Source organism: Dendropsophus ebraccatus, chromosome 6, assembly GCF_027789765.1.
Source record: "Dendropsophus ebraccatus isolate aDenEbr1 chromosome 6, aDenEbr1.pat, whole genome shotgun sequence".
Classification (NCBI taxonomy): Eukaryota; Metazoa; Chordata; class Amphibia; order Anura; family Hylidae; genus Dendropsophus; species Dendropsophus ebraccatus.
Genome location: NC_091459.1, coordinates 21,619,412 through 21,644,331, shown reverse-complemented (window position 1 = coordinate 21,644,331; position 24,920 = coordinate 21,619,412). Strand labels below are relative to the sequence as shown.

The following is a 24,920-nucleotide window of genomic DNA, read 5'->3' as shown; positions in this document are numbered from 1 at the left end:
GATAGATAGATAGATAGATAGATAGATAGAAGTTATAGATTTCTAAGGGGGGGTACTTTAAGGTAGAACACAGGGGTGGGTGATAGAAGAGGTGGGTGGGATACATGTTTGGGTTTAATCACATTGTAGAGACCCGAGTGCTTCCCTCTGGATCCAGTATGCGTCTCATAGGAATTAAACTGCCTCAAAGAGTTCCAATTTGCTATTTCCATTGTATCTATATTAAACTCCAGCAATAGTTATTATTCAGCTAACATCCTTTTTTTATTTTTAAGTTCAAACGGGAGGCCGTGTAATGGCAGAAGACAAGAAAGCGGTAACCAGTGATTCACTAAGTACGTATGCCATTGAAATGCTATGGAAACATGTGTAAGAAAGAATGGGCTAAGGTTATGGGGCACGGACATATATCTTAGTAATTGCTTCTCCCTTCACAGTCATTGAAAGGGAGCCAAGCATTATGTATTAGCCCTGCATGACTCTGCTGCCTGCCGATCATAGGTTAATGGCATTCAAGTCAATCAAAGACACATTAAAAGAATATATAGTCTGTCTGTGATAACCCTGCTAGGGAATAGGAATCAATTCCGGAATTATTATGGAATTTCATATACTGTGTTCTTGTACGGTGTCCCCACTTACCCTTTAAGGCAGGGATAGGGAATCTTGGCTGCAAAACTACAACTCCCATCAAGCCTGGGGAGCCAAGGTTCCCTACTCCTGCTTTAAAGGAAAAGTCCGGCAAAAATTTTTATTAAGGTATTGTATTGTCCCCCAAAAGGTATACAAATTACCAGTATACACTTATTTCGGGGAATGCTTATAAAGTGTTTTTTTCTCTGCACTTACTACTGCATCAAGGCTTCACTTCCTGGATAACATGGTGATGTCACTTCCTGAATAACATGATGATGTCACTTCCTGGATAAAATGGTGATGTCACGTCCCGACTCCCAGAGCTGTGCGGGCTGTGGCTGCTGGAGAGGATGATGGCAGGGGACACTGAGGGACACAGAGTACTGGAGGGACACTGAGCATCCTCTGCCATCATCCTCTCCAGCAGCCACAGCCAGCACAGCTCTGGGAGTCGGGTTGGGACATCACCATTTTATCCTGGAAAAGACATCACCATTTTATCCAGGAAGTGACATCACCATGTTATCCAGGAAGTGACATCACCATGTTATCCAGGAAGTGACATCACCATGTTATCCAGGAGGTGACATTACCATTTTATCCAGGAAGTGACATCACCAGGTTATCCAGGAAGTGACATCACCATGTTGTCCAGGAAGTGACATCACCATGTTATCCAGGAAGTGACATTGCCATGTTATCCAGGAAGTGACATCATCATGTTATACAGGAAGTGAAGCCTTGATGCAGTAGGAAGTGCAGGGAAAAAAGCACTTTATAAGCATTTCTCGTAATAAGTGTATATTGGGGATTTGTATAACTTTTAGGGGACAATACCATACTTAAATAACAATTTTCACCGGACTTCTCCTTTAAGGTGTGAAGTGTGACCAACAAACTGTGCTTGTCTGTATCCCGTGTGATGGCTTTGGCAATGCTTTAGAAAAGCAAAATTGTTTATTTGCTGTGAATAAATAGTGAAACCCAATTAAGTTTTATGTAGATGTGAAAAAGGTTGACACGGCAAGAGTAAAATCCTATAAAAAGCAGCTGGCGTTCGTTCCAGCTCAATATGGGACAAGGAGTCTGTAGAAGCCTCCACTTAGCCTTCATGTTTTGACTATTTTATATAAAATCTTCTGAGGCATACAGTAATCTGACGCCTCAGTTTTGCAAGTAAAGGGACACAGGCCATGAATTGTATATATACACTCGGGAGAATTAGTATCTATTGCAAAATATAGAACCATTAAAACTATTTTTTTAAAGGGGTTGGCCACTTTATAGTAAAATAGTTTAGTGTACAGTATTAGTAGGTGTATTCTCTGGGGGAGAGTTATCAAATATGGTGTAAAGTGAAACTGGCTCAGTTGCCCCTAGCAACCAATCAGATTCCACCTTTCATTCCTCACAGACTCTTTGGAAAATGAAAGGTGGAATCTGATTGGTTACTAGGGGCAACTGAGCCAGTTACACCAGCTTGATGAATCTCCCCCACTGTATGTACTGACAGCAGCTCCCTGTGTACCTCATACAGCTAAAATCAGACTCCTCTCCTCCAGGCTGGGCTGTCCGGCTCTGTGGTGTTTCTGTCCATAAAATGGCAGACATGGAGGAGCATGTGACCGAGGCCCGCCCCCCAGTGTCCACCACTGACCTTGTATATGTCTATGGAGGTCAGAGGGGATGGGGCATGGTCACATGCTCCTCCATGTCAGCCATTTTATGGACAGGAACACCACAGAGCAGGACAGCCCAGCCTGGAGTAGGGAAGTCTGATTTTAGCTCTATGAGGTACACAGGGAGCGACTGTCAGTATATACAGTGAGTACAATTACTAAGGCTATGTTTACACTACGTAAAAGTACGGCCGTTGTTGCCAAGTTCTCATGCGGGCAGGCGCTAATGCGCTCGCATTAGAACCCTGGGGTCAGAAAGACCATCTGGACGGTTCCTAAGTACACGGAACGGCCGGTCTAATACAACGTGTGAACATGGCCTTATACTGTACACTGAACTATTTTACTATAAAGTGGCCAACCCCTTTAATATATCACATAAAATCACAGTATAGCCAATGACAATATACAATGCACATCTGTAGGCCATGTGCTATGCCCTGGATGTATCTTCTGCACGGCATACAGTAATGGTATATACACACACGCGTCAAGAACAAGTTAACGGGCTGCTGATAATCACCCAATACATGGATAAATCTATATAAGTCTACATAAGAGGTATTCTAGGAAAAATGAACTTTTCCCCTATCCACAGAATAGGGGAAAAGTAGGAGATTGCGGAGCGTGTGACCTCCATGATCTCCATATCGGGCCCCGGCTTCTGTATGCTGAATAGAACAGAGGGCACGGCATGTTAACCTACAAATTTTACAATGGTATGGCATCAAAAACTATAAAAAATTTTAGGCTGTGCACTAAATCTTACCATCCCTAACCTAACCACGGGTAAGAATTACATAAGGCGGCTAATAGATGCAATACAAGTTGAATCTTTGCCCTTGGTAAAGCTCATGTACTTATTCACAATGGACTGATGTGTTTTTGTGATGATTCTTATATTTTATCTTACTTTAAGGGTGTTCTATTAGCGCAGTTGCTGATGTAGTCTTTCTTGTGGACGGCTCTTGGAGTGTGGGAAGAGCCAACTTCAAATATATCCTTGACTTCATGTCTTCCTTGGTTTCGGCATTTGACATTGGAGAAGACAAAACAAGGGTTGGTGTTGTCCAGTACAGCTCCGATACCAGGACTGAGTTTAACCTGAACAGATATTTTAAGAAGAACGATTTATTGGCTGCGATTAAGAGAATACCTTACAAAGGAGGAAATACAATGACAGGTATTAGCATTATAGTTTCTTTGTTTAAATCTTAAGTATTGTTTCCTTTTTTTTTTTTAAATAGCTAAAGAATACATGTGGGAGATGGCGCCATGAAACACAATTGCGTCGTGAAACTGGCGCTGTGAAATGCACTTGATCAAAAGAGAAATTAAAAGAGTAGTGCGGCGCTCACTAAAATGTGCTAATGTGCTAAATGTGCTAATATGGCCTACCATGACTCTGCCACACTCCTGGGAGCCTGGTCCCACCGATACCGACGTCTACCGTGTCTAATGTGTCACATTTTTCCTGTTTGGCCGCCTTTGCACGCGCTGACGATTTCCCATGGTGCAGCAGGTGTCATCACCTCATGGTCTTAGCCCCCTCTACACGCCCACCTCATCACCACCTGACCACCTCTGTAGTCTCACTGATTCTACGCATTCACCCTGTCAGTGTGTAATCTGAACTGAGTAATTCATAGTGACAGGGTGAATGAGCCGAAGCCGCCTTACACTCGGGGATTCCCTTCAGGAGACTCTGGAGACTCCCTTAGATGAGTGCCTGTTGGGTTTGAACAGGATGCCGGTGGTCACATGCAACATAACTTTCTTGGCCAATAGAAGCCAAGCAAGCAACATCACAGAGAGGGGCGAAGCTATGGCAAGAGCTAGAGGCGGGCTGTACAGGGGGATGGACAAGCCCTAAAACGTCATCTGATGACGCATTGACACAAAATGGCTGGCGGGCCTATGTGTTGACATGCCAAGGAAAAATTTTAAACTAATGAACTTCTGTAGGGGGGGGATGAGCGAAAACGAGTGGAAGACGAAAGTTATATAACTTATATGACATGTGGTGCTAGATTCAGAAAAAAAACGTCCCCGTTTAGAAACAAAGGAAGATGGAGAGGGGTGAAATACCGCCTTAGGCTATGTTCGCACTATGTAAGTTTCGTAATAATCACGGCCGTTGTAACAACGGCCTTGATTACTACGGAATTTACTTAGTGCTCCCTTTTGAGGAATCCCGGCCGGAGTGTATACACATGGTATACACTACAGCCAGGATCCCTAGCGGTGCCGCAAGAAACTGACATGTCAGTTTCCTGTGGCAGCTATTCACTTAATAGCAGCCGCAGAAAACCTGGCAATGCAGCATGCACAATGGAGCATGCTGCATTCAGCCGCAGTGAAGATCATCTGGCCGGTACTGCAGTACCGGCCGGGATGATCTTCTCTGACACCGGCCGTTCTGTGAAGTGGCCGCGTCACGGAATGGTGTGTGAACATGGCCTAAGTATGAATGCCAAACACAGTTCTATGCAGTTTGTGCTTATTAATAATCTCAACATTTAATTTCAGGGGATGCCATCGATTACCTGATAAGAAATAGCTTCGTCCAGTCCGCCGGATCCAGGAAAGGGTTTCCTAGAATTGCAATTATTATTACTGATGGGAAATCTCAAGATGAAGTGGAAATTCCTGCAAAAGAGCTTCAGAATTTAGGAGTTGAAGTGTTCACATTGGGTAAGGAAACCTTATTATTTATATTAAAGGTGCATGTCTTCTGAGACCAATGTCATTGTGAATCATCATGACAATAGCTTTATATTCCTGGTTGACATCTGACACATTTTCAAAAACAATTTTTATTTTCTTGTGGTATACTGTCAAACGATGTTACTTTTGCCAAAACTGCAGCCTTGCATAATCTAGCTAGTTCTATGAACATAACCTTATTCAATTGCACCTGTAATATTAAATGCATTGAACATTGAGATGCATAACCATTATAGAGTGCAAAACATATAGCCATATTCATAGTTATAAGGAATAGCCTATAACAAGTTATTTGAAATATAGCCGACACTTACAGTCAGTGATGGTTGATCAATAAGAAGTAGTAGAGACAATGAGTTACATAATGAATGTTATATTTCTTTCTTTTAGGAATAAAGGCAGCGGATGCAAAGGAACTGAAACAAATGGCCTCCTTACCTTCTTTAAAGCATGTTTACAGTGTGGCCAATTTTGATAATATAGTCGATGTGCAGAATGAAATCATTACACAAGTTTGCTCTGGAGTAGATGATCAACTAAGTGAACTTATTAGTGGAGAAGAAGGTAAGTAATGGCTTTGTATACATATCACGTTTCAATTCTTCTATAATACAGCTAGGAATTCCAGCAGTTTCCCAATATCACCTTTTCACATCTCACTAGTATCAGATACTCCAGCCTCCTATCTGCCTCAATAGTACAACTGCAATGAGGAGAAGTTGTATCGAGAGGTAACTAAACATGACTGCTGCCATCTCATACAACTCAAAAGTATAAAAAAAAGAGTGAGGTACTCTCATTTGGATTGTAACTGTGCTACCAAACTGGTTTGACTTTGGGCCAGACTAGGGAGTGGAGTACCTGGTGTGCCCTCTGGCTATTCTGCACCAGTATGAAGAGCTGGACTTCTGCAGCTAAGGGACACCAGGCTGCTCCACAAGCATGGTCACGGTGTGGGTAATGGCTGGTACCAGGGATACTACAAACACAGGAACACACCTTTGTTCAGGAAGACAATAATCCAACAATGCGCAGGTAGGGAGGTACAGGTGAAGCCACGAACTAGGTATAGGTGGAAAAGAATTGGTAGAGGCAGTACTAGGTGGAAATACACTGGCCCTTTAAATCCCAGGTGAGTGGCCACGTGAGCACCCGAGTGGACAGAGGTGGCACTGCAGTGATGGCCAAAAGCCAGCAGCACAGATGATGGGCACTGATGGGCACCAGTGGTCCCAGGAACAGTGTGGAGTGCAGAAGAGGAGGTGGCAGGACCGATCCTGAGGCAGAAAGCAGCACAGGGGACCAGGAGGGCACCTACAGATTTACAGTGTAAGGTTAAAAAAGACTCATAGCCATCATGTTTAACTAAAGGAGAAGAGAATATGTGGATGAAAGGAAAGGGTATGAGCAAACTTAGACATAAATTCTACATTTCTACACAAGCATGAATTTTTTTGCCCTTAGAACTTGTCTAAGACTGTTTTTGCTGTGACCAGCTCCTGAGACTGTTCTGAAGATTCACAGTTCTTATGGTAAAGAAGGCTTGTCGCCTCCAGTTGGAGGGAGCCCCCCCCGTCTTCTTAGGGGATTTTACATGGAACTGGTGCAAGCCATAAAACTTTTAAAAGTTTTTATAAAATGTGAATTAAAGTTTGGAGTTTTTAAGAAATTTTGTAGTTCTCTTCCTTTTTTTCTGGATCTGCCCACTTGGCCCCCTGGTCTATCGGAGAGGTAGTGAGCTGAGAAAAGTTTCTGATATCTCAAGAGTTGTGATAAAGAAATGCTTACGGGAACTGGTTCTAATAATCTGTGAGGTCCCAAATCTTAATGGCTGAAATATTTATAAATGGTGCCATAGCAATGTTTTTATTTGCAGTCTGAAATGAAGCTGTATGTTTCTTCTTGCCGTAACAGTTTGATTTATAATCATTAGTTATTAGAATCCATGTAATAGCAACATTGTGATGTTTTTATCTTTTGTAAAAAAAATGTTCAAAAGCTGTGTGTACCGAGTGAGCCCATCATAGCTAATAAATAATCTTATTATTAGAACACTAGGTTGTAGCGAGCACAGTATGAACAAAACATGTTGGTTTTAACTAGCCAACATTTATAAATAGTACATTTCATTTTAAATATCTACAGGCAATGGAACATCTGTGTGGATATTTCCATTGAATCCAAATATTTGTCATTTATTTATCCCCCTTTTTTAAATTTTTAGCTGTGGATCCTCCTTCAGACTTAACGGTCACAGAAATTTCTTCCAAATCCATGAAGATCACCTGGAGGCCTTCACCAAGCCAAATCACAGGCTACAGAGTTCAGCTTATTCCAATGTTGGCAGGAAGTAAACAACAAGCCTTGAATGTTGGCCCTCAAACTACAAGCCTTACTCTGAAGGATCTCTCCCCAGATACAGAGTACCAGATTAATGTATTCGCAATGAAAGAACTCACAGCGAGTGAGCCAATCTCAACACTGGAAAAAACTCAGGCAGTGAAAATACGAGTGGGTAAGATATTGACACAAATTGTGTACCTTCCTGGATTAAAGAAGTTTCCCTAAACGTAAAAAAGTAAAAAAAATATTTGTGATTAACCTTCTTAGCGAAGATGTCTAAAAGCTATAACATATGATGGTATTGTATTCAACAGAGTGTTCCGGTGGAGTGGATATAAAAGCCGACGTTGTCCTTCTGGTTGATGGCTCCTATAGTATCGGAATGGCAAATTTTGCTAAAGTTAGAGCCTTCTTGGAAGTGCTTGTGAAAAGCTTTGACATCTCACCCAACAAAGTCCAGATCAGTCTTGTACAGTACAGCCGAGATCCATATACAGAATTTGCTTTGAACAAGTATGACAGGATCGAAGATATTCTTCAGGCGGTGAATACATTTCCATATAGAGGGGGCTCTACTAACACTGGCAAGGCTATGACTTTTGTCAGGGAAAAGGTGTTCGTTGAGAACAAAGGAGCAAGAACGAATGTCCCGAGAGTCATGATACTCATTACTGACGGAAAATCCTCCGATGCTTTTAAAGACCCAGCTATAAAGTTGAGAAATGCAGATGTGGAGATTTTTGCTGTTGGTGTTAAAGATGCAGTAAGAACTGAGCTGGAGGCAATTGCATCTCCACCGGCTGATACCCATGTCTACACAGTAGAAGACTTTGATGCCTTCCAAAGAATTTCTTTTGAGCTAACCCAATCCATCTGTCTACGTATAGAACAAGAACTCCAAACAATAAAGAGAAAATGTAAGTGTACATACCTACATTTGGGCATGGGCACTATAGGTGATAGGACGTTGATCCAGAGATTTATTCTGGTTGTCATATTGGAGTTGGGAAGGAATTTTCTTCCTGTGATGGGGCAATTGCCTCTTGAGGGTTTGTACCTTCCTCTGGATCAACACAGTAGGTTTATACTGTAGGTTGAACTTAAACCTTATTAACTATGCAACTATGGTATCTTCAGTACCAGTAGAATACATGCCTAACCAAGTTCACCAGGTTCATCTGCTGTACTTATATTTTAAAGACCTGTTGACCAAAAAATTGCCATGCTCTTGGTTAAAAAAAACCACACCAAAAAACATCCGTCCTTAAAGGGGTATTTAAGGAAGTATCCGCGTTTCCCCTATCTACAGTATATGGGAAAAGTAGGAGATTGCGGGGGATCCGACCTCTATACCCCTTTATGATCTCTGTATCGGGCCACACCGGCTCTGTTATGAATAGAGCCGCAGGTACGATGCGGGACCCATGCCTCTATTCATTCCTATAGAGCTGACGGAAATAGCTGAGTAACCGCCTTCCAGCATAATCGTTCTTACTGTCACTCCATAGAAACGTGCGGTACCTGCTGCTCTATTTATAACAGAGCCGTCTGGGCCTGATAAGGAGATCGGTGGGGGTTATAGAAGCTGGACCTTCCATGATCTACTACTTTTCCCCTATCCTGTAGATGGGGGGAAACTTCATTTTTACTGGAATACCCCTATTCCAGAAAATAATGTAGCATATTATAGAATAATATTTCCCATATTAAAAGTCTATTTTTGATGTCATTGCAGCTTTGACTCCTGCTCAGAATCTATCATTCTCGGAAGTCACATCCAGAAGCTTTAGAGTGCATTGGTCTCCAGCAGCGGACGATGTTCTATCCTACCTTGTTAAGTACAAAGTGGCTATTGGTGGTGAAGAAATTATATTGTCCGTTCCAAGCACAACTACCACCACCGTTCTTAATAACCTCCTTCCAGAGACCACTTATGCTGTAACGGTTTCTGCCGAATACGAGGAAGGAGAGAGCCCTCCATTGGAGGGGGAAGAAACAACTTTAGAGGGTGAGAACAACTAGAGCTAGACCTTTGGGGCCCGAAGCTGCATCGGAGCCTGGCCTCAGCAGAGAGCCATTTGACCTTTTGGGTCTAGTATGACCCAGAATACAACTGCTTGGTAGGAGTGTGGTGGCTACTGTTGGTACAGAATAATATTTAGCTGGAAGAATATTAGATTAAGCATTTCTTGAGAAGATACTTATATTGCGCAATAATAAACTGAAGATTGAAGTTTAGTTTAGGTCGTTCTTACTTTTTTTGTAATCTTCATGTAGCATTTGAACCAAAACTGTCGAAATTTTAGTTTAGGGCATTATCCTTATTTCTGCCTATCCTCGAAAATAAAGTGGGTGGATAAAAAAAAACAAAAAACTTAAAGTAATAATAAAGATATAATAAGTGTCTCATAAAGCTTTTTAATACAGCCGTGTTTACAAAGAGACAGCTAAAAGGAGACGGGTGAGTCAGCTAGTCAAAATGTTCTATTAAATTCTTGCTGGGAGGTATCTTTGTCTCTAGTATACCAACACTCAACTTGTTTGTAAAAATATTTTGGCAGCATTTAGCAATTTTAACATCACGTTATAATAGACTTCATGAAGGGAGGCACTCTATTAACTCAAATAACTCCTCTAATAAAAGGAGTAAAACTTTTGTCCTCGTAAACTAGTTTAAGAGAAAATGATGCACAACAAAAGGTTTTGCAAGGCCAACAAAACACAGTTACAGGATTCTTCCATATGGGCTCGGTAATATTATGGTTATGAATGTTTTTATAAATGTCATATTTGCTTAGTCTTTGGTTACGTGCACACGTTTTTTCCTCTCTGTTAAAAATGACGGACGTCATTTCGCTATTTGGCTCCCCTGTCATTGCAATGAAGCTGTTGGTATATTATTCTAGTTTGGGTGGACTGATTGGCCTTTGGTTGTGTATTTAAAGGGAACCTGTCACCCCCCCGTGCCGGAATGAAGGCCGTCTGACCCCCGCTAGAGCCCCGGATACTTACCCCATCTCGCCAAGTCCCGCTCCTGGAGCCAGTTTCAGGACAGATATATTCTCGTCGGAAGCCTGGCGCGCGCCCTGCTGAGAGCCGTCATTCTCTATGGGCGTCGGACTCATCTCTGCAGCGTGCGCGGCGGGGATATCTCCGTCCCAGGCCCGGCTACAGGAGGGGGACTTGGCGAGATGGGGTAAGTATCTGGGGCTCTAGCGGAGGGTCGGACGGCCTTCACCCCAGCATGGGGGGTGACATGTTCCCTTTAACTGAAAAGTCATTGAATGTAATAGTAAAAATGGTGAAAGGAGGGTGAAAAAAGAAAAACTGTGTGTGAATAACTAAAAAATTACCTCCGCTGTTTGCAAAAGACATCCGAAAATAATCGTCATGGTCATTATTTTGATGTCTGCGCAGATGTCCATTAATTTATACATTGTGTGTATTGGACATCTGTCATTCCATGGACTTCAATGAATTGCATTGAAGTCAATTAAATTGCAGCAATAACGGACGTCTTTTTAAATAGAAAAAGTGGCCGTCTTCTCTCTTTTTTTGACGCTGTGTGAACATAACCTTTTGGTATAGTAGTAAGCTTCTTTTTTTCACATTACCTTTGTAGTGAAGGGAACACCTCGAAACCTTATAGTAAGTGATGAAACCACAGATAGCTTTAAGGTGGGTTGGTCACCAGCTCCTGGAAATGTCTTACGCTACAGAATTGGATATCGTCCAGTTTCTGGGGGAGAACGAAAAGAAGTAACAGTCCCAGGAAATGAAAGAGCTGTGACGCTACAGAATCTCTTGTCTGATACCAAATACCATGTATCTGTCACACCTGAGTATCGCTCAGGTCCAGGGAAACCTTTATTAGGAAATGGAGCAACTGAAGAAGGTAAAGAAACTTTTTTGTTCTACTACTTCCCAATATGTTTTTTTATTTTTATTTTTATGATTTCCTGTGATATGTAATTTTTTTTTCTTTTTACAGTATTAGGGGAGCCAAGAAATCTTAGAGTTTCGGATGCTACCACATCAAGCTTAAAGTTATCTTGGGATGCAGCACCAGGCAAAGTAAAACAGTACCTTGTTACATATACACCGGCTGCAGGAGGGGAACCCAAGGAGGTCACATTGAAAGGAACTGTTACTAATACAGTATTAAGAGAACTGGAACCTGGCACAACATATTCCCTCTCTGTAAATGCTTTGTATGGATCAGGTGCTGGTTCTGCCCTTACTGGTGACGGAACTACTCTTGATGGTAAGAACTAGTTTCGTTATTTTATTAACTTTTTTGTCGTCAAATCTTTAGACTGTTTAGAATGGGATACAGTCACCCATGTAGCTTCTGTTAATGGTATGAATGAGCTCCTTTCTAGGGAATAATACAGTAGTATGGATCCATGCAAGTCGGCCCCTTAGTCAAGGTGCATGAGCAGGGGTGAACCAACAGACACTTGAAGGGGTACTCTGCAAACAGTTATTTTGTAAATGCTTTTAAGGTTTATTCAAAGAGGCAGTAAAGGTTAATTTACATAAGTTGTTTCATGTTTCGGTCCTCCATTAGACTCGGGTTGCCCAGGTGGAGAAAGTTCTGTGGCAGCTAAACGACATGCTGGTGGTTACCGTGAGCTTCCACATCGCTCTCTCTGATGATGCATTTCACCACTTTGGCAATCAGAGTCTGATTAAGTTCTTTATGAATGAAATGTTACAACTTGTGTCTATAAACCTTGATTGCCTCTTCGGATAAACTTTAAAAGCATTTACAAAATAATTGTGTGCAGAGTACCTCCTTCAAGTTTCTAGCAAATAATACAAATATAATGCTGTGCCCTAAGGGTTGAACATGCCATTATAGTGCCAGTCGATGTGCCAAGCACCATAAGTTAATTAGGTGGCACTCAACGGACTTGTTACTTGCAAAAATCAACTTCAAAATCAATCAAATTGGGGTCATGGATGCTGACAAGAGAGGCCCAGTGGCCCAGAGGAAGCGCGCTGCACATGCGCGCGAAACAGCGTCCATGACCCCATTTTTCATGCAATAAAGTTAATTTTTGCAAGTAAAAAGTCTAACAATAAATAACCAACACCGCACTCTCTAGGCAGTATATCAGTCCGTGCACATCACAACGGATCCCACTCAATCCGCAATATTCCAGCAATACTTCATAGTAAGATGTGTATAACATACGAGAAATACCTTAATGTTGCAGCTCTTCAGTGCTCGCTCCAAGTAGTAGCAAGAACGTGTACTCACACAGATGCAGGCTTTACTTTCACTTATATTTCTTTAATCGGTATCTCGTACAGGACAAAATCAAATGCTCACTGGCTGGCGTGTTCTCCTCTCAGTCCAAACCATCCAACCTCGCGGCGGACGTTTCGGAGGACAGGCTCCTCCTTCCTCATGCATGAGGAAGGAGGAGCCTGTCCTCCGAAACGTCCGCCGCGAGGTTGGATGGTTTGGACTGAGAGGAGAACACGCCAGCCAGTGAGCATTTGATTTTGTCCTGTACGAGATACCGATTAAAGAAATATAAGTGAAAGTAAAGCCTGCATCTGTGTGAGTACACGTTCTTGCTACTACTTGGAGCGAGCACTGAAGAGCTGCAACATTAAGGTATTTCTCGTATGTTATACACATCTTACTATGAAGTATTGCTGCAAGTAAAAAGTCACCTTTGACTAACTGCTGTTTCTGTCGGTGAGCAATGCCAGTCACTTGCCGGGTTAACAGCCACGGTTCTCGTGACGGTGTCCGGATCGGAGTTATTGTGTATCCGTGTAGTGTCGGGATCCTACTGTGTTGTGATAAGTTGATTAGGTTCTTACTGAAACGGTAGCAGTTTCCTGATTTCTTTATTTTGAGGACTAGACCTTTCATATGTTCCCTAACCTGAGAATGGCTTTAATCCCCGAGAATTGGTAACACTGTCTCAAATGACTGCTACGTCTTTCTTATAACAGAAGCAATTATCATGAGGTCCGTTAAGTCTATGCACTGCAGGAAATGAAAGACGTCTCTTTGTATAGCCAACGCTTACCATATACGCTTGGGCTGATGATCGAAACAGAAGCCACATATTTAGCTGACCATGCTTTATTTCCAGGCACTGTGAACTAAGGGGAAAAAGGAACCCGATATGCTGGAGGTGGACAGTCATTTTAATTTTAATCTTTTGGACAGAAAGGCTCCCATTTTCTATTTTTGTGGTAGCTGGCATACCATTATCTTCTCAATGCTCAGTGCTAATGAACATTACAGGCAGGTTTCCCTGCTTGTCCAATACTTTAATGGCCCTACAATACATATTACTACCAATCCTCGTCATAGCCCAAATGGAAACGCAATGGAAAATACAAGCAGATGAAAACCTGGGAATTCAATAATCTGTGGCTGCTTTTAAATGCTACTGTTTTAGCAATCGAGTTTCCCAAGAGTGAGGAGGTGGTTAGAAGAATCTTGGCTCACGTAAATTTTTTACAACCTTAGGGGCATAAATGTAAAAAGCAAACACAGACTAAACTTGAGTTGTTCATATATTAAACCAGACTTGATGATAATTGCTGAGATGAGATTGGAGGTGAAATAACTTTCTCTTTTTCCATTGCTGTAGGCAGAATTGAGAGTAACCCAGCCCATGCATCTTAGAAATGTGCCATCTGATTACAAAACAAATGTTACGTTCTTATATTGCAGAAAAGTAGATGAGCGCCAAGCCATAGCTAAAGCCAACAAATAAATACACTGCCCTCTTGCTATATAGTCTGCTAAGTACACAGAATACAATTGCTTTATAACAAAAGACTTTACATTGAAAACTATGGGAGGAATTTATTAACCTGCTGATAGCCCCTTTTTGCACATGAGGTGCTGAGGATGAAGGTATGTCTTTTACCTTCATCCTTGTTGCACTTAGTTGTTTACTCCATGGTCCGGTGAGACTGTTTGGAGCACTGGGGAGCTGTTAGGAGCACTGCCTGCCCCCATAGCGCTGATCTGCCCCGGGCTGGCCCGCCCCTTCTCAATGGAGCGGTCTGGCTGGGGTCATGGCAGAGATCCTAATGGTCTATTGGACTGAGGAATAAATGACTAAGTGCAAGGTGCACTTGCAAGAAAGCAAGAAAGGTGCTGAGCATGAAAGTAAGAGATATACCTTCATCCTCAGGGCCTTCTGTGCAATAGGGACATAACAACAGGTTAGATTTGTCTAACCTGCTGATAGTTCCCCTTTAAGCCAAAAGTCACAAATTGTTGTGCAAGCCCTAATTTCTATATATATATATATATATATATATATATATATATATATTATATTCTATAATTTCTGTAAAAATGTGCTACTTTTTTCATTTTGTGCTGCTCATGGCACTTTCCTAAAAGTTCTGACCTCCCTCTGCCCATTAGCTCTACTAAAAAAAAAAATTCCCTGAATTTTGTAGGAGTGTATTTTGGATAATGTACTGACCTGCCACTGATCCCCCAACTTTGTTCAGACAGTGTTGGTTCCCATTGTCAACTCCTCCTCTTCACCAATCACAGGGAACGTATACTCAGTGTCCAAGGGGCATCAGTTACTGATGATTAGCTGAGGCCATGGGCAGCCACTCACATGAATGGATGTCCATTAAAATGCAAGGACTCACCATGTCCACCAGAGTTGGAACTACACAGACAGATGTCTCAAATAGGGGGACCTCCCCCCTTGACATCTATTTTCTCACATAAGGCTTATATGATTATAGGTTGTCATGGTGAGACAATGTCTTCTTTAACTGGCTGCCTGATTTAGAAAACCCATTGTAAAACCCATTGGAAAATTCTGATTAATTTTTTACATTGTTTACATTATTCTTTATGTGCAGATATGGTAGATATAGTGGAATATTTGATGACTTTTTGCTGGGTCTGTGTCCTACTTGCCAGCTTGGTGGGCAGAGGGCCACGGTATGGCAATAGGGGGTGTATCCTCCCTCTGTGCCGAATTTAAGGGTGCGTGCACACTACGGAATGGCGACGGAAAATCCGTTGTGCATTCCGCAGCTCACACCCAGAAGCGGACTGAGGCGGGCGCGCGTCTCCGCCCCTGTCATAGACTCCATTCTATGCACGGGCGGATACTCCAAAAACTTGACAAGGTTGAAGGTTCCCCCAAAACATTGCGCAATGACCCACAACAAGACAACTCCTCTCATCAACTAAGCAAATTGCGGCTGAAGGGCGGCGGCTCTCAAGCCCCCAAGCGTTGACAGAGTCTGAATACGGTCCAGCACTTATGGGTGTTTGCAGTGCACTTTTTAGTAAGAACAAATTGTTCAGTATATCTTGCTGAGCAAATCTGTGAATATAATGCAAGTATTGGAACAAACTTTTGGTGTGTCCTGAATTATATTATTATTATTATTATTATTTATTTTAAAAGCGCCCTTGATTCCAGAGCGCTATAGAAGCGATAGGGGATAACAAACAGGAACATTACAAGATCAAAAACAGATAAATTGCAGACTGGCACATGAGGACAGAGGACCCTGCCTGCGAGGGAGTTAATCTATGAGGTAATGCGAGAGAGACAGAAGGTGCAGAATAAGTGCAGCCAGTTAAAGTCTGGTGCAGCATTATTTTAGGTTGTAGCCTAGTTTGAAGAGATGGATTTTCAGGTTACTTTCGAAGTATTTGATGGTGGATGAAAGCCAAATGTGTCAGGGTAGAGAGTATGGGGGAGGCTCGGGCGGTTGTGTGAGGTACGAACAAGGGGGAGCACAACAGTAGGGCATTGGAGGACTAAAGGGTGCTTGAGGGACGGTAGCGGGATATCAGGTCAGAGATATATGGAGGGGACAGGTTGTGGATGGTCTTGTATGTCATGGTCAACAATTTAAAATTAAAGCGACTCCGTACCCACAATCTGACCCCCACAAACCACTTGTACCTTCAGATAGCTGCTTTAAATCCAAGATCTGTCCTGGGGTCCGTTCGGCAGGGGATGCAGTTATTGTCATAAAAACAACTTTTAATCCAGTAGCGCTGTGTCTAATAGCCGGAGCTTACATTTGTATATGCATTAGGCTGGCACACCCTCTCTGTCCCTCCTCCCCACCCTCCTCATCATTAGAAATACTCCAGGCAGATTGCTTCCTATTCCCCACCTGTGGCAGCCCGGCACATGGGCTGGATCGTTAATACACCTGTGCAAAGCTCAAAAAGCAGTAAAAGTTCCTGGATCATTCCTAATAATGAGGAGGGCGGGGAGGAAAGACGGAGAGGTGGTGCCAGCCTTATGCATATACAAATGTAAGCCCCGGCCGTTAGACACAGCGCTGTAGAATTAAAAGTTGTTTTTAGGACAATAACTGCATCCCCTGCCGAACGGACCCAGGACAGATCTTGGATTAAAAGCAGCTATCTGAAGTTACAAGTGGTTTGGGGGGGTCAGATTGTGGGTACTGAGTCGCTTTAATAGGTTTGCCAATGGGAGCCAGTGAAGGGATTGGCAGAGGGGCGAGGCAGAGGCAAAGCGAGGGATAAGGTGGATAAAATGGGCAGCAGAGTTAAGGATAGACTGAAGGGGAGCAAGGGTGATAAATGGTAGGCCAGAGAGGAGGATGTTATAGTAGTCCAGGCAGGAGATAATGAGAGCATGTACCAGCAGTTTTGTTGAGTCAGAGTTGAGAAAAGTGTAATCAGCATAGAGGCGGTACTTAAAGCCATGGGATTCTGTGATGTGTCCCAGATAGCTAGAGAGATAAAAGATCTCTCTAGAGGGCTGAGCAAGTGACACAAAGTCATGAAAGAGTTTGTAAAGGGAGAGAATGGTCTACTGTGTTGAAGGCAGAAGATAGATGAAGGAGAAGGAGCACAGAGTATTGGCGTGAGACTTTGGCAGTTAGCAGGTCATTGGCCACTTTGGTGAGGGCAGTTTCTGTCTAGTGGTGGGGCAGAAGCCAGATTGTAGGGGGTCAAAGAGCAAGTTGGATGAAAAGTGGGAGCATAGTTCATGGTAGACATGTTGTTCTAAAAGTTTCATGGCAAAGGGTAGAAGTGAGATGAGGCGGTAGCTGGATAAGGAGCCAGGGTCAAGGGAAGGCTTTTTTAAAAGGATGGGTGTGACGGTTGCGTGCTTATATGGAGATAGAAAGATGCCAGTGGTTAGTGGTAGATTGAAGGCGTAACTTAGTGTTGGTACAAATGCTGAGGTAAGTATGGGGATAAGGTGGGATTGGATTGGGTCAAGTGTGCAGGTAGTGAGGTGTGATGTGGAGAGTAGTTTGGAGAAGCGTTCTTCAGTCTTAGTGAGCTGTGTCTTAGTGGGGAAGAGCACTGAACAGGCATAAGGGGGAGCTGAGGGGCCTCTAAGGTAAACCTTCCTTGGACTAAATCAATTTTCTTTTTGAATAATGTGGCAAAGTCCTCGGCCGAGATAAGAGATGTGGGGGATGACAGCGGGTGGCAGGGAAGGGAGTTGAAAGTGTTAAATAGTTGCCTAGGGTTGTGAGACAAAGAGGATATTCATTCCTGGATGTGACTTCTTCACGTTTATTTTCATAAAAAGTAGGATTGGTGCCACTATTAACTAGTAGAATTATGGCTATAATAATATAATGCACATAGACATGTGAACATGGACATGAGTCCAAAAAGTCAAATAGGTCGGACATGCCCTCGAAGTGCTCCTGTCTGTAAATTCTCTCCCGCTCATTTTACACTGCCATGAAGGAACCATTGTAAAGTGAGTGGGAAAGTCAATGGAGTCCAGAATAGAGAGGATCGAACACCGGAAAAAGTTAGGTTCTATAGAACTCGAACCTTGTCAAATCTTCCGCATATACTTCCCGATGCCTTCCCGTGGGAAGGAGGAGACAGCCCGAGTACCGCCTGGAATTCCAGGTGGTACTCGGGCTGTCTCCTCCTTCCCCAGTCATCGGGAATCAAATGCGGAAGGTAAAACCTAACTTTTTCCATTGTTCGATCATCTCCAGTCCAGAGCACTACAGGGCCTCTTACATGCCTCTTTGACCCTTCCAGTCGGTGGACAGTATCAGTTTTAGGCTATGTGCACACTGCGTAAGAGACCAGCTGTTCCGTCACCCGGAAGGGTCACGGAACGGCCGGTCTCTGCAAAGATCATTCCGGCCGGTACTTAAGTACTGGTCGGATGATCTTTCCGGCCGCAGTGTTTTGATGCGCCCACATTAGAACTTCCCGTAGCGCACAATAAAGCAAGCGGCTGGAGCCACTTGCTTCATTGTGTGAACTGACAGGTCTTTGTGCGGCCGCAAATCACTGAATTGCAGCCGCAGAAAACTGACATGTCAGTTCTTTGCGGCACCGCATGGGATCCCGTCCGGAGCGTATCCTATTTGTATACACTCCGGTTAGGATCCCATAGCAGATAAGGCAGTGTTCCACACCGCACAAAGTATGGCCGTACTTTTACGCAGTGTGAACATAGCCTTAGATGTAAAGCAGAAGCAGTTATTAACTATCTTTGCTAACCTAAGCAGTCCTACTATTTGTATAGATTCTGGCTAATATTTGTTAATACAGAGTGAGAACACTGAGGTCTGTGGCTTTGCGTAATGTGTTGCATTATGATACTACCATACAAGGGGAAATGATAACGGATACAGTGGTTGGTTTACAGCATAATATGAGACTTGTTTGGATCAACCACGGCATAGCAAAGCTTTCCAGCCATACATATAAAAGTCTGGTGCTTGATCCAAATTAACTTATTCTGTTGAGACAGACATCATCACATTCGGCAAGGACTCATGTAATAAATCAGGAGCACTTGAGTAATATGTTTCGTATTAGTATCCAATAAAACTTGTTGTAGCATGAAGTTGTGTGCATAGCGTGCGCAGGGACATTACTGTCACTATGCTCACCGTGAAATAATCTGACAGATGCTCTTTTCTACACTTCTTCAACTACAGCAGTAAAAGGCAGCTACATATTTTCTGCAGCAGATTTGACAGTGCGGATTTAATGCTGTGTTCATTCATTTAATCCGTTGCGATACGGTACGTGTGAAGCTACCCGTAAGGTTATTATATACAAGGCCGCACTTCACCTGTTTCAACAAAGAGATGTGGGGCTGAAAACCATAATATATATGCCTACATCATAGGTCTCCAAACTGCGGCCCTCTAGCTGTTGCAATACTACATTTCCCATCATGCCTGGACAGCCAAATCCAAAGCTTTAGCTTTCTGGGCATGATGGGAATTGTGGTTTTGCAACAGCTTGAGGGCCGCAGTTTGGAGACCCATGGGCTACATATTCAATTTAATCACTGGTTCTTTTACATGTGCTGATTATTGGCTAAATTAGCTTTTATTACTAATAATCAGTCAGTGTACTTTTAGACCTACAGATTTGTCAGCCTTGGGGCTGCAAACGAGCTTGGCACAACAAGTCAAGATGCCCAGGGAGGAGGTGGCTGAAAATGACAACAGACACTTACCTCCCCGACTCCAGCGCAGGGGTCCGCTGTCCTCCGCTCGGTTCCCCGGCCGCTTCCTGGTCTTAGCAGGGACCCGGGACATGACTTGTCAGCCCCTCTCAGCCAAACAACGTCACGCCCCAGGTCCCTGCTCAGACCAGGAAGCAGCCAGAGGAACAAGGAACTGGAGCTGAGGACAGCGGACCTCAGCGCTGGAGCCAAGGAGGTAACTGCCTGTTGATATGTTTAGCTACCTCCTCCCGGCTGTTTATAAAAAAAAAAAACTGTATATACTGACAGCAGCTCCCTGTGTACCTCATAGAGCTAAAATCAGACTCCCCTCCTCCAGGCTGTGTTGTCCTGCTCTGTCGTGAGTCTATCTATAAGATGGCTGACATGGAGGAACATGACCATGCCCTGCCCCCAGGGTTCTCCATGGACATATACAGGCTCAGTGGTGGACACTGGGGGGCGTGGCAGGGTCACATGGTCCTCCCTGTCGGCCATATTATGGACAGAATCACCACAGAGCAGGGCAGCACAGCCTGGAGGAGGCAGTAACTAAAAACTATGCAAAACTTAAATAACAAGCATACATAGTGCCAAAATAATAGTATCATAGAGTAAACAAATGACAGTATTATATAGTACACATATTAAATAACATCCGCAGTAATGAATAGGCTTGCATGAATGTATATCTCTACAACTGGAAGCCAAGTTATATGCTACATATGTATGTAATAAAAAAAATACATTTAAAGCAATATCTATTACCCAAGAGCTATGACATAATACATCTGGTGAAATATAATGTCAGCTTTACTGAAAACACATCTCCACTTATTAAATGATGTCATTATTGATTTTATGAAAGACATTTGATGGCATGAACAAAGCTTCACATTCCTTTGAATTTAAGCTGTATTATTAATTCTGTTTCTATGGAAACCCCCAAAATGTTTGAGAAATCAACTTCCTCCTACATTGAAATGAATTGAAATGAATTGACATTTGTTGACAATGGAGCTCTTGGCCTCGCACAGGAAGCAGATGTCATGTTTACAGTACGTTTTACTGTTGCTGAAAAGTTCCATTGTCTTGGTCTTGACTTTTGGTCTGCTGAGTCATACTCACTTCAAAATATGTAGCCAGTGTTCATGGCATTTGACAGTCACTTTATGGTTAATATGCATCATTCAAATGTGTATTCGGTCTGCTGTACAACCCACTGGTTTGGGGCATAATGATACTGATTAGGGATGGTCCGAACCGAGTTCATGTCGGGTTCGTACGAACCCGAACTCTCGGAAATGATTCCCGCTGTCTGCCCGCTCCATGCAGAGGGTGGAAACAGCGGGAGGACCGCCTGGAAAACTGGGATACAGCCATAGCCATCGGCTGTATCCCAGTTTTCCAGGCGGTCCTCCCGCTGTATCCACGCGCTGCACGCGCTGGAATCTGATGCCGAGCGTTCGGGTTCATACGATCCCGAACCTCGGCAGTTTCGGACCATCCCTAATACTGATGTGTGTAAAGGTCTTTGTTGTCTGCCCTGTAAATATTATTGAGGTTTTCTCTACTTTTTATACTGGCATTAGGAATCTTTATACATCACCCCCATTTAGGACTGAATTCTGCACCTGTCCAAAAATATTGCTTGCAAAATCTGCACTGGAACTGTGCAAGCAAAACAGTGAACCAGCAATAGGATCATAGGTGCCCAGGGCTCATTGATGATGTACATGGGGAGTGAAGGTTGAAGTAGAAGTCTGTCCATTTTTCAAATCTAAAAATTAACAGCGCTCCATAGTGTAGAAATCAGGCAAAAGAACATCAGGAAAAAGAGAAAATGGAGATTCTCACCTGATGGTGTTGTGCAAATACAAGGCACCACACTCGACCACAGCAGGCATATGAACCACAGCCACTCCCAGGCAACCACAACGGGATAGTAACAACACCCAAATCCTCCACTCCGCAACTGGGTCCAACAGGCGCAGGTCCAGGTAAAAAAGCCAGGCAAAGTATTAAAAATTTATTAAAAAACAACACAACGCGTTTCGAGATCACACTGATCCCTTTTCTCAAGTGTCTGACACTTGAAAAAGGGATTGGGCGATCTCGAAACGCATTGTGTCATTTCTTAATACAGTTTTAGTACTTTATTTTGCCTTGCTTTTTTACCTGGACCTGCGCCCGTTGGATCCAGTTGTGGATTACAGGATTTTGGTGCCATTTTTCAAATCTGGGAGGGGGGGAATTTGATCAGGAGTATGAACTTACCTCTCCCCATGCTCGCAGGGAGCGGCTGAACTGGCATCCAAGATCTCTGGCACTGACACGTCACGGACCAACTGATGGACTGGCCACTCAGCCAGTCAGTGATTTTGGTGGGACGCTGCTCAAGTCACTCATTGGCTGAGTGGCCAGTCTATCAGCTGGAACAGGCATTTCCCCCCCAACTCCAGGGAAAACGCCTTCTGGTGGCGGTCCTGAGGCCGGTCCCCCCTACCCCTGCCGACTGCCATATTTTAAAAATGGCTGGACTTCTCCTTAAAATGGTGTAGTCTGATCCCAGAGAAGAGCTACTGTAGCACGAATGGCTGAAAAAGTTAATGCCAGCTATGATATGTAGACCAATAGAAGAAGGTGGCCTGGTCTGATGAATCAAATTTTCTTTTATATCATGTAGATGGTTGAGTGCATGTGCATCCCGCACCTGGGGAGTAGCCAAATCACCACAGAAAGTCTGATGCATTCAGAAAAATCTTAGTGTCATGTACCACCTGCCTAAATATTCATGCAGACTTTCATGTCAATGGTATTCCATGATGGCTTTCAGCAGAATGATGCACTCTACCTCTCTACAAAACTGTTCCATATGGATCGTAATCAGAGCATCTGCTGGAAAAATAAGTCTAATCCATGGAGGCACAGAATATGTACAGACGTCTTGTGGGGTCTGTAGATGGCAGCTTGAGGGTGACAAAAAATATTAGGCTGGAAAGGGAAGCTGTCATCACTTCATGCTGCCCGAACCATGAGTCATCCGGGTATTCCCCAGTAGCTTCCACTTGATTGATAGATCTCTCCCTATACCCATAGGGATAGCTCAATCAATCAGGGTAGCGGGGAGAAGTCATCAGGGAATCCCCAATGAATCGGAGTTCAGACAGGGATGACAAGCCAAGTTCCCTTTAATTTAACGTTATGGCTGATTGGTGTAGGTGCAGAATTAGACTTTTTTTTTTTTAAATACATTTCTTTAAAATCCTCTGGGTTGAAACTTTTGGTCCAATATAAAGGCATGTGAGCAGAGAATATTCTCATAGAGTTATACAGAATGTGCACTATAGGCAGTTTTGTCTTTGTTGCCGCTACACTAGAGACGGCATTGTATGAGGTCAGAGGTAGAATATACATCTGTATTTCAATGACAATAGGTGATTGTTAAGCAGATTGTCAGTTTTATGACCTAGTGTGCTATTTCTGGAAAAGCAGCATCTGGATTATTTTCTGGTAAAATGATCGTGTGTGAGAGAAAGACAGATTACGTTTCACTGCCCAAAGACAATGGATATATTAAGGGCTGCCTATGGTGTTTTACAACATACAGTTTCAATTACGCTGACTCAGTGTAAGGCAGACTTTTACTTCGCTATCCGGTGAATGCCGAGTCTATTTGTCAGTCTCCATGTGAGAAAACTCCTATGTTTTTAAAAACTCTGCTCATAAACTTTTTGGCCCCAGCGTTTCTTTGAGATTGTCTTCCAGAACTTTATAAAAGAAAGTACAATAGAAAAATAAAGTTGTCATATAGTATGAGAGTTTTTGAAAGGGCTTTCCAGTTTTTATGTAAAGGAAGCTTCATCATTGTGGAATGAAACAACAAAAACAATTACGCAATGTACTAAGTGTTTTTTTTTTTTTTATGTATTTTTTTTTTTTTTTTATAATTTTGAATATCCCCTTTGCTGTTAATGCAGGTAACCCTTATATGCAAAGAAAGGCTGAAACTTTGTTCACACCTAGTGCTGGTCACAGCAGAAGCCCAAATCCTGTACTGAAAGGTTATTGCTAGAGATGAAGGAACCAGGTTCGGGTTCGAGTCCATCCGAACCCGATCGATCGGCATTTGATTTGCGGTGGCTGATGAGCTTGGATAAAGCTCTAAGGTTGTCTGGAAAACATGGATACAGCCAATGACTATATCCATGTTTTCCACATAGCCTTAGGGCTTTATCCAACTTCAGCAGCCACCGCTAATCAAATGCCGAAAGTTCGGGTTCGGATGGACTCGAGCATGCTCCAGGTTCGCTCATCTCTAGTTATTACATATTACATGCACCGTTATCTTGCTTCAACATGTAGTAAAGCTGTTTAGTTCACAAATAAATCCCCCTTTAGCCTGTGTTTTGCCTAATCCATGCAAAAATGTTGATAAATATGGTGCACACCCCTCCCTGCACAATGCCGTGCCCCTGCCCTGTCTCTGCCCATATGGCACATAAGGCGAACACTTAAAAAAAATTGCACTGTTTTTGTGCAAGGGGGTCCTTGCACAAAAATTTGCAATTTATTTCAAATTTGCAGCTCCCCACTCCCCTTCCCGGCTCACTTACAGCGCTTGCTTGCTCCTTAGCATCACCCTGTGTAATAGGGGCTTTACTCTTTACACAATCATATGGCTTGTTCTTTTGTGCCTCATACCACTTTTTGGAGATTAGCCACAACAGGCGCAGATGAGATGGTAACAGTGACGCCTCATTTTGTATAATGCTCAAGAACAGGCCTTGCCTTTTTATGTAGATAGATAACAATACATTTAAGCCAAACAGAAAATAATTCTTCCCCATCTACGATATACCCATACAGATGATACCAGGGCATTGTGAATGGCAGTGGATTTACAATGATGTTACTCTACCCAGTCCACTATTTACCTGTTCTCTGTGGATGCAACGCCAGACATTTGCCTTATAAACAGGCCTCTCCACTCAGTTCCCATATAGCACTCACCTCTTCTGACTCCTCTAGAGCCCTATAACACATAGTGATTAATGCCCAAAACATCCCA

The 24,920-nt window shown here is 43.0% G+C and overlaps 1 protein-coding gene across 3 annotated transcripts in view; it reads left to right on the top strand.

Moving 5' to 3' along the window:
- Window positions 1-24,920, top strand: part of COL12A1 (collagen type XII alpha 1 chain) — a 168,693-nt gene that overhangs the window by 25,344 nt on the left and 118,429 nt on the right. For 2 of the 3 annotated variants that reach the window (XM_069974643.1, XM_069974644.1), the window contains exons 5-13: window positions 276-335; window positions 3,235-3,498; window positions 4,845-5,009; window positions 5,433-5,606; window positions 7,267-7,557; window positions 7,700-8,302; window positions 9,121-9,393; window positions 11,008-11,280; window positions 11,377-11,649. The exons of the other annotated variant lie outside the window; for it this stretch is intronic. In XM_069974643.1, the coding sequence (XP_069830744.1) occupies window positions 276-335; window positions 3,235-3,498; window positions 4,845-5,009; window positions 5,433-5,606; window positions 7,267-7,557; window positions 7,700-8,302; window positions 9,121-9,393; window positions 11,008-11,280; window positions 11,377-11,649 (2,376 nt within the window). The remainder of the gene's footprint in view (window positions 1-275; window positions 336-3,234; window positions 3,499-4,844; window positions 5,010-5,432; window positions 5,607-7,266; window positions 7,558-7,699; window positions 8,303-9,120; window positions 9,394-11,007; window positions 11,281-11,376; window positions 11,650-24,920) is intronic. 3 annotated transcript variants of the gene reach the window in all.